Below are 13,561 nucleotides of genomic sequence, written 5' to 3'. Positions count from 1 at the left end.
ATTACCTTGTGTGATAGAAAATATTCTTGTTGCCTGAATGTCAGTCAGATTTAGGTAGAATAGATAATGTCATTGGTCCTGGGCATGGCTTAGTTGGAGAATATTTCTATGCTTTCACAAAAGTGACTAGAGCAGGGGTTCTCAAACGCTGTACTTAATGCACCCTAATGGTCCAGGTTTTAAGAATATGCATGCTTGAGCACAAGTGAATTAATTAGTACCTCAATTATTTTGATTGAACCAGCTGTATTAGCCGTGGATACTCTTAAAACTCGAACTGTTAGGGTGCATTGAGGACCGTGGGGCATATGTTTTAAGCCTGGAGAAGTGATAAAACAGTGGTAAGTTGAAAGTGATAACACACCAGCCAATCCGCTTCCTAACTTTATTTTTTCAAAACCGTAATGATTGGCTTGTGAATTACCACCTTCCACTTACCACTGCTTTATCACTTCTTCAGGCTTAATACATCTGCCCCTGTGTTTGAACAAGAGGAAAAATAAATTAAAGTTTAGGGGATAGGGGTTACAAGTTGTGCTGTATGCATATTTGGAAGGTTAGGTAGATGTTATTTTGAGAACTGGTTATTTAAGACATAGGAGTATATTTACTAAGGTCCCGATTTTGACCGAGATGCCGTTTTTTCTTCAAAGTGTCATCTCGGTCATTTACTAAGCAAAAATCACGGCAGTGATGAGGGCATTCGTAATATTTTGGAAGTCCTTGAAAAAAATCACGAATCAATACACCATCGGTCAAATACGCCTGCAATTTGGTAGAAATCGGGAATTTACTAAAAAGTGCAAAACACAAACACTGCCGACAATAGCCAAACACTGCCGTGCTAAAATACAAATCGTGAAAAAGTGCTAAAAAAAACCAGACCTGCTTTTTTATCCCGTGTTTGGATAGGCATGCACGGATCCATGAGATCCGTGCATGTTTTTCAGTGGGAAGGGGGGGTAAATGTTATAAATTTTCAAAAAAAAATTGCGTGGGGTCCCCCCTTCTAAGGCAAACCAGCCTCGGGCTCTTTGAGCCGATCCTGGTTGCAGAAATATGGGGGAAAAATGGACAGGGGTTCCCCCATATTTAAGCAACCAGCATCGGGCTCTGCGCCTGGTCCTGGTTCCAAAAATACGGGGGACAAAAAGAGTAGGGGTCCCCCGTATTTTTGAAACCAGCACCGGGCTCCACTAGCTGGACAGATAATGCCACAGCCGGGGGTCACTTTTATACAGTGCCTTGCGGCCGTGGCATCAAATATCCAACTAGTCACCCCTGGCCGGGGTACCCTGGGGGAGTGGGAACCCCTTCAATCAAGGGGTCCCCCCCCCCCCAGCCACCCAAGGGCCAGGGGTGAAGCCCGAGGCTGTCCCCCCCATCCAATGGGCTGCGGATGGGGGGCTGATAGCCTTTGTTTGAAGTAATGAATATTGTTTTTAGTAGCAGTACTACAAGTCCCAGCAAGCCTCCCCCGCAAGCTGGTACTTGGAGAACCACAAGTACCAGCATGCGGCGGAAAAACTGGGCCGCTGGTACCTGTAGAACTACTACTAAAAAAATACCCCAAAAAAGACAAAACACACACACCTTGAAAGTAAAGTTTTAATACATCCATCCACACAAACATATACACATACTTACCTTATGTTCACACGCAGGTCGGTCCTCTTCTCCAGTAGAATCCATGGTGTACCTGTTGAAAAAATTATACTCACCAAATCCTGTGTAGATGGCTCCTCGGATAATCCAGTTGTAATCCACGTACTTAAAAAAACGCAGACCCGACCTCGCACTGAAAGGGGCCCCATGTTTTCACATGGGACCCCTTTCCCCGAATGCCAGAAACCCACTTTGACTTCTGTCTAAGTGGGTTTCTTCAGCCAATCAGGGAGCGCCACGTTGTAGCACCCTCCTGATCGGCTGTGTGCTCCTGTACTGACTGACAGGCGGCACACGGCAGTGTTACAATGTAGCGCCTATGCGCTCCATTGTAACCAATGGTGGGAACTTTCTGCTCAGCGGTGAGGTCACTTTCGGTCAACCGCTGACCTGAAAGTTCCCACCATTGGTTACAATGGAGCGCATAGGCGCTACATTGTAACACTACCGTGTGCCGCCTGTCAGTCAGTACAGGAGCACACAGCCGATCAGGAGGGTGCTACAACGTGGCGCTCCCTGATTGGCTGATGAAACCCACTTAGACAGAAGTCAAAGTGGGTTTCTGGCATTCGGGGAAAGGGGTCCCATGTGAAAACATGGGGCCCCTTTCAGTGCGAGGTCGGGTCTGCGTTTTTTTATTTTTTTCAAGTACGTGGATTACAACTGGATTATCCGAGGAGCCATCTACACAGGATTTGGTGAGTATAATTTTTTCAACAGGTACACCATGGATTCTACTGGAGAAGAGGACCGACCTGCGTGTGAACATAAGGTAAGTATGTGTATATGTTTGTGTGGATGGATGTATTAAAACTTTACTTTCAAGGTGTGTGTGTTTTGTCTTTTTTGGGGTATTTTTTTAGTAGTAGTTCTACAGGTACCAGCGGCCCAGTTTTTCCGCCGCATGCTGGTACTTGTGGTTCTCCAAGTACCAGCTTGCGGGGGAGGCTTGCTGGGACTTGTAGTACTGCTACTAAAAACAATATTCATTACTTCAAACAAAGGCTATCAGCCCCCCATCCGCAGCCCATTGGATGGGGGGGACAGCCTCGGGCTTCACCCCTGGCCCTTGGGTGGCTGGGGGGGGGGGGGACCCCTTGATTGAAGGGGTTCCCACTCCCCCAGGGTACCCCGGCCAGGGGTGACTAGTTGGATATTTGATGCCACGGCCGCAAGGCACTGTATAAAAGTGACCCCCGGCTGTGGCATTATCTGTCCAGCTAGTGGAGCCCGGTGCTGGTTTCAAAAATACGGGGGACCCCTACTCTTTATGTCCCCCGTATTTTTGGAACCAGGACCAGGCGCAGAGCCCGATGCTGGTTGCTTAAATATGGGGGAACCCCTGTCCATTTTTTCCCCATATTTCTGCAACCAGGATCGGTTCAAAGAGCCCGAGGCTGGTTTGCCTTAGGAGGGGGGACCCCACGCAATTTTTTTTTAACATTTAAACTATTTTTTTTCCTCCAACGTCCTAAGTGGATGCTGGGGACTCCGTAAGGACCATGGGGAATAGCGGCTCCGCAGGAGACTGGGCACATCTAAAGAAAGCTTTAGGACTATCTGGTGTGCACTGGCTCTTCCCCCTATGACCCTCCTCCAAGCCTCAGTTAGATCTCTGTGCCCGAACGAGAAGGGTGCACACTAGGGGCTCTCCTGAGCTTCTTAGTGAAAGTTTTAGATTAGGTTTTTTATTTTCAGTGAGACCTGCTGGCAACAGGCTCACTGCATCGAGGGACTAAGGGGAGAAGAAGCGAACTCACCTGCGTGCAGAGTGGATTGGGCTTCTTAGGCTACTGGACATTAGCTCCAGAGGGACGATCACAGGCCCAGCTTGGATGGGTCCCAGAGCCGCGCCGCCGGCCCCCTTACAGAGCCAGAAGGCAGAAGAGGTCCGGAAAATCGGCGGCAGAAGACGTCCTGTCTTCAACAAGGTAGCGCACTGCAGCTGTGCGCCATTGCTCTCAGCACACTTCACACTTCGGTCACTGAGGGTGCAGGGCGCTGGGGGGGGGCGCCCTGAGACGCAATAAAAACACCTTGGATGGCAAAAAAATGCATCACATATAGCTCCTGGGCTATATGGATGCATTTAACCCCTGCCAGAATCCATAAAAAAGCAGGAGAAAAGTCCGCGAAAAAGGGGCGGGGCCTATCTCCTCAGCACACTGGCGCCATTTTCCCTCAAGCTCCGTTGGAGGGAAGCTCCCTGTCTCTCCCCTGCAGTCACTACACTACAGAAAGGGTTAAAAAAAGAGAGGGGGGCACTAATTAGGCGCAGTATTAACTATACAGCAGCTATAAGGGGAAAAACACTTATATAAGGTTATCCCTGTATATATATAGCGCTCTGGTGTGTGCTGGCAAACTCTCCCTCTGTCTCCCCAAAGGGCTAGTTGGGTCCTGTCCTCTATCAGAGCATTCCCTGTGTGTGTGCTGTATGTCGGTGCTTTTGTGTCGACATGTATGAGGAGAAAAATGATGTGGAGACGGAGCAGATTGCCTGTAATAGTGATGTCACCCCCTAGGGGGTCGACACCTGAGTGGATGAACTGTTGGAAGGAATTACGTGACAGTGTCAGCTCTGTATAAAAGACAGTGGTTGACATGAGACAGCCGGCTACTCAGCTTGTGCCTGTCCAGACGTCTCATAGGCCGCCAGGGGCTCTAAAGCGCCCGTTACCTCAGATGGCAGATATAGACGCCGACACGGATACTGACTCCAGTGTCGACGGTGAAGAGACGAATGTGACTTCCAGTAGGGCCACACGGTACATGATTGAGGCAATGAAAAATGTTTTACACATTTCTGATAATACGAGTACCACCAAAAAAGGGGTATTATGTTCGGTGAGGAAAAACTACCTGTAGTTTTCCTGAATCTGAGAAATTAAATGAGGTGTGTGATGATGCGTGGGTTTCCCCCGATAACAACGGATAATTTCTAAAATGTTATTGGCATTATATCCTTTCCCGCCAGAGGTTAGGGTGCGTTGGGAAACACCCCCTAGGGGGGATAAAGCGCTCACACGCTTGTAAGGGCTCTACCTTCGCCTGAGATGGCCGCCCTTAAGGATCCTGCTGATAGAAAGCAGGAGGGTATCCTAAAAGGTATTTACACACATACTGGTGTTATACTGCGACCAGCAATCGCCTCAGCCTGGATGTGCAGTGCTGGGTTGGCGTGGTCGGATTCCCTGACTGAAAATATTGATACCCTAGATAGGGACAGTATATTTTTGCCTATAGAGCATTTAAAAGATGCATTTTTATATATGCGTGATGCACAGCGGAATATTTGCCGACTGGCATCAAGTCTAAGCGCGTTGTCCATTTCTACCAGTAGAGGGTTATGGACACGTCAGTGGTCAGGTGATGCGTATTCCAAACGGCATTTGGAAGTATTGCTTTATTAAGGGAGGAGTTATTTGGGGTCGGTCTTTCAGACCTGGTGGCCACGGCAACAGCTGGGAATTCCACGTTTGTACCCCAGGTCGCCTCTCAACATGAGAAGACGCCGTATTATCAGGCGCAGTCTTTTCGTGGACAAGCGGGCAAAAGGTTCCTCATTTCTGCCCCGTGACAGAGGGAGAGGAAAAAGGCTGCAGAAATCAGCCAGTTCCCAGGAACAGAAACCCTCTCCCGCCTCTGCCAAGCCCTCAGTATACGCTGGGGCTTTACAAGCAGAATCGGGCACGGTGGGGGGCCCGTCTCAATGAATTTCAGCGCGCAGTGGGCTCACTCGCAAGTAGACCCCTGGATCCTTCAGGTGATATCTCAAGGGTACAAATTAGAATTCGAGACGTCTCCCCCTCGCCGTTTCCTAAAGTCGGCTTTACCGATGTCTCCTTCTGACAGGGAGACAGTTTTGGAAGCCATTCACAAGCTGTATTCCCAGCAGGTGATAATCAAGTTACCCCTCCTGCAACAGGGAACGGGGTATTATTCCACACTGTTGTGGTACCGAAGCCGGACGGCTCGGTAAGACCGATTCTAAATCTAAAATCTTTGAACACTTACATACAGAGGTTCAAATTCAAGATTGAGTCACTCAGAGCAGTGATTGCGAACCTGGAAGAAGGGGACTACATGATGTCTCGGGACATCAAGGATGCTTACCTTCATGTCAAAATTTACCCTTCTCACCAAGGGTACCTCAGGTTTATGGTACAGAACTGTCACTATCAGTTCAGACGCTGCCGTATGGATGGTACACGGCACCCCGGGTCTTTACCAAGGTAATGGCCGAAATTATGATATTCCTTCGAAGGAAGTGAATTTTAGTTATCCCTTCCTTGGACATTTCCCTGATAAGGGTAAGATCCAGGGAACAGTTGGAGGTCGGTGTAGCACTATCTCAGGTAGTGTTGCGGCAGCACGATTGGATTCTCAATATTCCAAAATCGCACCTGGTTCCGACGACGTGTCTTCTGTTCCTAGGGATGATCCTGGACACAGTCCAGAAAAAGGTGTTTCTCCCGGAGGAGAAAGCCAGGGAGTTATCCGAGCTAGTCAGGAACCTCCTCAAACCGAGCCAAGTCTCAGTGCATCAATGCACAAGGGTTCTGGGTAAAATGGTGGCTTCCTACGAAGCAATCCCATTCGGCAGATTCCACGCAAGAACTTTCCAGTGGGACCTGCTGGACAAATGGTCCGGATCGCATCTTCAGATGCATCAGCGGATAACCCTGTCACCAAGGACAAGGGTGTCCCTCCTGTGGTGGTTGCAGAGTGCTCATCTTCTAGAGGGCCGCAGATTAGGCATTCAGGACTGGGTCCTGGTGACCACGGATGCCAGCCTGCGAGGCTGGGGAGCAGTCACACAGGGAAGGAATATCCAGGGCTTATGGTCAAGCCTGGAGACATCACTTCACATAAATATCCTGAAGCTAAGGGACATTTACAATGCTCTAAGCTTAGCAAGACCTCTGCTTCAAGGTCAGCCGGTGTTGATCCAGTCGGACAACATCACGGCAGTCACCCACGTAAACAGACAGGGTGGCACAAGAAGCAGGAGGGCAATGGCAGAAGCTGCAAGGATTCTTCGCTGGGCGGAAAATCATGTGATAGCACTGTCAGCAGTATTCATTCCGGGAGTGGACAACTGGGAAGCAGACTTCCTCAGCACGACCTCCACCCGGGAGAGTGGGGACTTCACCCAGAAGTCTTCCACATGATTAAAAACTCGACAGGTATTGCGCCAGGTCCAGGGACCCTCAGGCAATAAGCTGTAGACGCTCTGGTAACACCGTGGGTGTACCAGTCAGGGTATGTGTTCCCTCCTCTGCCTCTCATACCCAAGGTACTGAGATTGATAAGATGGAGAGGAGTAAGCACTATATTCGTGGTTCCGGATTGGCCAAGAAGGACTTGGTAACCGGAACTTCAAGAGATGCTCATGGAGGATCCGTGGCCTCTACCTCTAAGAAGGGACCTGTTCCAGCAAGGACCCTGTCTGTTCCAAGACTTACCGCGGCTGCGTTTGACGGCATGGCGGTTGAACGCCGGATCCTGAAGGAAAAAAGGCATTCCGGATGAAGTCATCCCTATCCTGATCAAAGCCAGGAAGGATGTAACCGCAAAAACATTATCACCGCAATTGGCGAAAATATGTTGCGTGGTGCGAGGCCAGTAAGGCCCGACGGAGGAAATTCAACTGGGTCGATTCCTACATTTCCTGCAAACAGGAGTGTCTATGGGCCTGAAATTGGGGTCCATTAAGGTTCAAATTTCGGCCCTGTCAATTTTCTTCCAAAAAGAACTAGCTTCAGTCCCTGAAGTTCAGACGTTTGTAAAAGGGGTACTGCATATACAGCCTCTTTTTGTGCCTCCAGTGGCACTTTGGGATCTCAATGTAGTTTGGGTTCCAAAAGTCACATTGGTTTGAACCACTTAAATCTGTGGAGTTCAAATATCTCACATGGAAAGTGGTCATGCTGTTGGCCCTGGCCTGGGCCAGGCGCGTGTCAGAATTGGCGGCTTTATCCTGAAAAAGCCCTTATCTGATTTTCCATTCGGACAGGGCGGAATTGAGGACTCGTCCTCAGTTTCTCCCCAAGGTGGTTTCAGCGTCTCACCTGAACCAACCTATTGGTGGTGCCTGCGGCTACTAGGGACTTGGAGGCCTCCAAGTTGCTAGACGTTGTCAGTGCCCTGAAAATATATGTTTCCAGGACGGCTGGAGTCAGGAAATCTGACTCGCTGTTTATCCTGTGTGCACCCAACAAGCTGGGTGCTCCTGCTTCTAAGCAGACTATTGCTCGTTGGATTTGTAGTACAATTCAGCTTGCACGTTCTGTGGCAGGCCTGCCACAGCCAAAAATCTGTAAATGCCCACTCCACAAGGAAGGTGGGCTCATCTTGGGCAGCTGCCCGAGGGGTCTCGGCTTTACAACTTTGCCGAGCAGCTACTTGGTCAGGAGCAAATACGTTTGTAAAATTCTACAAAATTGATATCCTGGCTGAGGAGGACCTGGAGTTCTCTCATTTGGTGCTGCAGAGTCATCCGCACTCTCCCGCCCGTTTGGGAGCTTTGGTATAATCCCCATGGTCCTTACGGAGTCCCCAGCATCCACTTAGGACGTTAGAGAAAATAAGAATTTACTTACCGATAATTCTATTTCTCATAGTCCGTAGTGGATGCTGGGCGCCCATCCCAAGTGCGGATTGTCTGCAATACTTGTACATAGTTATTGTTACAAAAATCGGGTTATTATTGTTGTGAGCCATCTTTCAGAGGCTCCTCTGTTATCATGCTGTTAACTGGGTTCAGATCACAGGTTATACGGTGTGATTGGTGTGGCTGGTATGAGTCTTACCCGGGATTCAAAATCCTTCCTTATTGTGTACGCTCGTCCGGGCACAGTATCCTAACTGAGGCTTGGAGGAGGGTCATAGGGGGAGGAGCCAGTGCACACCAGATAGTCCTAAAGCTTTCTTTAGATGTGCCCAGTCTCCTGCGGAGCCGCTATTCCCCATGGTCCTTACGGAGTCCCCAGCATCCACTACGGACTATGAGAAATAGAATTATCGGTAAGTAAATTCTTATTTTTTTTAACAAGGTGCACAATGAAGCCCAGCACGGATCTCTCAGATCCGGCCGAGATTCATTGTATTAAAGTCGGCAGTGTTTTACAATTCACTCACGTAAAACACTGCCAAAAAAAAACGAATGACATCGACATCGGAAAACCCGAAAATGCAGAATACGGCAGCTTTGTAAATTAGTCGTAATCAATTCAAAAAGTTGCAATTTTACACTTTCGATGTCATTCGTGATTGAACTTTGACCTCAAACGGGAAAATACGAATCTTAGTAAATTTACCCCATATTGTTCATTGTCTATGGAAGCCACATGGCCATAAAGCTTATATAGGTTTCTTGTGATATGTTCCATTTTAAACACTCATTGTGCAGCTACATTTCTCATTTAATATATGACAAATTAATTGGTGGTTGTTTTTGTGTGCTTGGACAACCCCAGAATAAAGGGTTGGGTACAGAATACCAACAGTCAGGATTGCCGATGGTCAGAATACCGACCGGCATCCCGACAGTCAGAATCCCAACACATTTTGGTAAGTAGGCTAACCCTACCCCTCCCCTCCTGCAGCCTAACCCTAACCCTCCCATTAGTGCCTTACACTAACCTTCCCCGTCATAATTGCATTCGGGATTGTGAGCGGTATCGGGATTCCGATGCCAGTCTTCTGATAGCCGAAATCCTGATTGTCGGGTAGCCAATTATATCTCACAATAAACACAAGTCTACATATTCTTGCCAAAGGGAGACAATCTTAGAGTAACTCCACCAAGCCTGCCACTCTGCAGGTTGTCCATCATTTGTCACTGGCATTTTGGGAAAATTCACAAGTATCTTTATAGGGAACATATAGCACCTTTTAAAAAAAAAATCTAAGAATTTATTTGTTTATGGCCTAACAAACCTTTTTATTCCTTAAGGCAAAGCACAGGAGGTTGAGGCTGAATTAATGCAATCACATCACATAGAAACAACTCAGCTCCATAAAAAAATTGCAGAAAAAGAAGACGACTTAAAAAGAACAGTTAAAAAATATGAAGACATTTTGGAGGTAAGTTTTACTGAGCCGACCATATGTAGTTACTTGGTTTGAAAATTGTTTCTAGTAGGGAATTATTCACTACGTTGACCGAAAATAACATTTTCTAGTGAAACCTGATTAGTATTTAATATACACATAATATTGCAGAAATGTATGCATTGATGTAAAATTGGATGATTAACAAAGTGAAGTTTTATTCCACCTTTATTTTTATTTATTTTTTACATAAATATGTATAATTGACAGGGTTTATTTATTTTTATTTTGTTTGGGAGGGCAAGGTGTCTAAATTCATACCTTTTATGTAGCCCATACCTCAAGAATGCATCAGACCAATTCTCTGTGTTGCTGGTGTATGGTTGGGTCAGGTAAGTGGCAAAATCCAACATGTTGAACAATCTTGATTTGCCAATTCCACCCCAAATATGATTATAATCTGTGCATCCATGATTTTTAACATGTTGTATTTTGACGATAATCTGAGTCTGGATCAGGGATGGGCATCAGGGAATTGATGATTCACTTGATTGATGTATGAGCTACATTAGTTTCAGTTGTAAGTTAGGTACACTTACTTTATATTGTATCTTTGTGCAAGCTGAACCCTTTCTATTCATTGTCTCACATTGCTGTGTCATCTTCGCTCACCTTTACTGCTCTTCTGGTGTGGTGGTGATGCGTAGAGTAAGACCTCCCCTCAAGCCAGCCTAATGATAATGACGCCCTCTGAAACTGTATTAGGCTTATGTCAGAGGTTCCAATACGCGCTCCTCAAGGCACCACCAATGATCCAGGTTTTAAGGATAACCAAGCTTGGGCAGAGTTGACTTAATTCATACCTCAATCAATTTGATTTAACCATCTGTCCTGAGCCATGGATATCCTTAAAATCTGGACTGTTTGGGAACCACTTGCTTATGTATAACTTATGGCTATAGTTTGTTAAAATATATATTTTGTACTACAATTCACCCAATTCTTCCAATATTCTACATTTTTCATTAGTAAAGACTGTAATGATATTTAATGAGCTTACGTACATTGTAAAAGTTTGAATGGCAAAATGTACCTTTCAGGAGCTGAACAGACTTTACATGGATCACATAAAATTGTATTCAATTCATTGGAAAAATGTACTCGTCCTTGCTTGGTCTGAAGAGGTACCTGCGATAGCTGTGCATGGTGTGCTTTCTCCCTACACTACATGACTTTTTAATTGACTAGTTTGATAGATTCTTCATCTTTTGTTCCATTTGTTAGCCAAACTCGTTTCACCCAAACAGAACAGAGACTGTGTATACTGCATCTAAAAGCACCGGTCATATAGGTAATATAGAGGTGCTTCTGAGTATTCCCTGACCAAGCATAACGTTTTTTTCTGTCTTCATACAGAAGAAAAATCATATTCTGTACATTTCTGGTCCTTTCTAACTTTGTCAAATCTTGGGTATTTCTATATTTCAGGGACTTACAGTAGCTGCTAAAGTCACATATATGGAAAAATTAGGCTGGTTATTAAGATGTGCTACATGTAAACCATGAACCCAACATCATATCGTCATTATTGGGGGGATTTTCATTCATATCATTGAAGATCTCAGATTAAAAACTGATCATATAATCATATTTTGTTCACAAACCTTAGAAGATGGACATGTTGCTTATTTTTATTTTCTTTGGGTTCCATAGGGCTCTACAGGGAATACATTGGGACTGTAGTTGGTGAATCAGGTCTTTCAGATATTCCAGAATGCTCCAAGCTTGAATTTTTTTTAATTTTATTTTTTATATAGAATTCTTCACTTGAGCCTTATGTGATGGTTAGTCTGTAGACCCCAGTGCTGCGGCTCCGTGATCCTAAGACTGCGTGGTCCGCTTACAGAGACCCGTGTCTAATCGCAGTTCACCACGCGCCCCAGGAGATGGACCGCAGCGCTGGTGTGGACACTGGCTAGACAAGGAACTCCACTAGACCACCAGACAGGCAGTGTACTATGTACACAGATTAGTGAGGCCAACATACCTGGTGAGTAACGTCAGTATAGGGGAGGCCAGCACTCTACCTGTGGCCCCTTTCCCAGCTCAGGATAGTACGTGTTTCTTGGTCACAACGCAGATTGGGTTACTACTCCTCCCTGTTCCTCATTCCGAAACCCATTGGGTCTAATTGACCCATCCTCAAATCTCTCAACATATTTGTGTAGGCCCCCAAGTTTCGAATGGAAACCCTCCGTTCCATTATTCTAGCTATGAAGCCTGGGGACTTTATGGTGTCCCTGGACATACAGGATGCATAGCTGCATATCCCTATAGCTCCATCGCATCAACGTTTCCTACGTTGTGCTATACTTCAACAACATTTACCAATTTCGTGCTCTGCCTTTTGGGCTTGCTTCAACGCCCAGAGTGTTTACCAAAATTATGGCAGCACGTTTATGTCGTCAGGGAGTCCGAATACTTACTTACTTGGACAACCTACTCCTCCTAGCAAACTCAGGTCTTGCAAAGCCATCTACAACTAACAATGGGGGTCATTCCGAGTTGATCGCTAGCTGCATTCGTTCGCTGTGCAGCGATGAGGCAAAATAAAAATGGCACTTCTGCGCATGCGGCGCAATGCGCACGCGCGACGTACTATTGCAATGAACTATGTAGTTTTACACATGGTCTAGCGAAGCATTTCAGTCGCACTGCTGACCGCAGAGTGATTGACATGAAGTGGGCATTTCTGGGTGGCAACCTGCCGTTTTCAGGGAGTGATTGAAAAAACGCAGGCGTGCCAGGAAAAACGCAGGCGTGCCAGGAAAAACGCAGGGCGTGTTTGTGACTTCAAAACAGGAACTAAACAGTCTGAAATGATCGCAAGCGTTGAGTAGGTTTTGAGCTACTCAGAAACGGCACAAAAAAACTTTGTAGCCGCTCTGCGATCCTTTCGTTCGCACTTCTGCTAAGCTAAAATACACTCCCAGTGGGCGGCGGCATAGCGTTTGCACGGCTGCTAAAATCTGCTAGCGAGCGATCAACTCGGAATGACCCCCAATGGCCTTTCTTACAATGCCACGGATGGCTCACCAACTGGAAAAAGTAATCTCTCACACCATTAAAAAGGATGTTTTATCTGGGAGCTCTCCTGGATTCCAAAGTCCATAGACTTTTCCTACCTGCAGACAAAAGTTCGAAAGCTGCTTTACCCTCACTGAGAGTCCATCCACTCGGCCATGTAAGTCCTAGGATTGATGGTCTCAACCGTCGACATGGTTAGAGTATGCTCAGTTGCATTTTCGGCCTCTACAGCACTTGATTCTAATAGAGATGAGCGGGTTCGGTTCCTCTGAATCCGAACCCGCCCGAACTTCATGTTTTTTTACACGGGTCCAAGCGACTCGGATCTTCCCGCCTTGCTCGGTTAACCCGAGCGCGCCCGAACGTCATCATCACGCTGTCTGATTCTCGCGAGGCTCGGATTCTATCGCGAGACTCGGATTCTATATAAGGAGCCGCGCGTCGCCGCCATTTTTACACGTGCATTGAGATTGATAGGGAGAGGACGTGGCTGGCGTCCTCTCCGTTTAGAAATAGATAGGAGAGTGAGAGTGAGACACTTCATTTACTGGAGCTTAGGAGGAGTACTCAGAGAGTGCAGAATTTTGCTGATAGTAGTTAGTTAGTTATACTAGTGACTGACCAGTGAGACCACCAGTGCAGTTTTATTATTATTTAATATAATCCGTTCTCTGCCTGAAAAAAACGATACACACTGACTCAGTCACATACCATATCTGTGCTCAGCCCAGTGTGCTGCATCATCTATGTA

General features: G+C 46.5%; 1 protein-coding gene across 8 annotated transcripts in view; it reads left to right on the top strand.

Annotated features, from left to right (window-relative positions):
• The window catches only part of GOLGA4 (golgin A4), a 347,782-nt gene that overhangs the window by 249,776 nt on the left and 84,445 nt on the right, over positions 1-13,561 (top strand). For 6 of the 8 annotated variants that reach the window (XM_063922581.1, XM_063922575.1, XM_063922574.1 and 3 more), the window contains 2 exons: positions 9,626-9,756; positions 10,824-10,907. In XM_063922581.1, the coding sequence (XP_063778651.1) occupies positions 9,626-9,756; positions 10,824-10,907 (215 nt within the window). The remainder of the gene's footprint in view (positions 1-9,625; positions 9,757-10,823; positions 10,908-13,561) is intronic. The other 2 variants (XM_063922580.1, XM_063922576.1) reach the window with 1 other exon arrangement.

Source organism: Pseudophryne corroboree, chromosome 5, assembly GCF_028390025.1.
Source record: "Pseudophryne corroboree isolate aPseCor3 chromosome 5, aPseCor3.hap2, whole genome shotgun sequence".
NCBI classification, from domain to species: domain Eukaryota; kingdom Metazoa; phylum Chordata; class Amphibia; order Anura; family Myobatrachidae; genus Pseudophryne; species Pseudophryne corroboree.
Note: the sequence above shows the minus strand (reverse complement) of the source record. Positions and strands in the feature narration are given on the sequence as shown.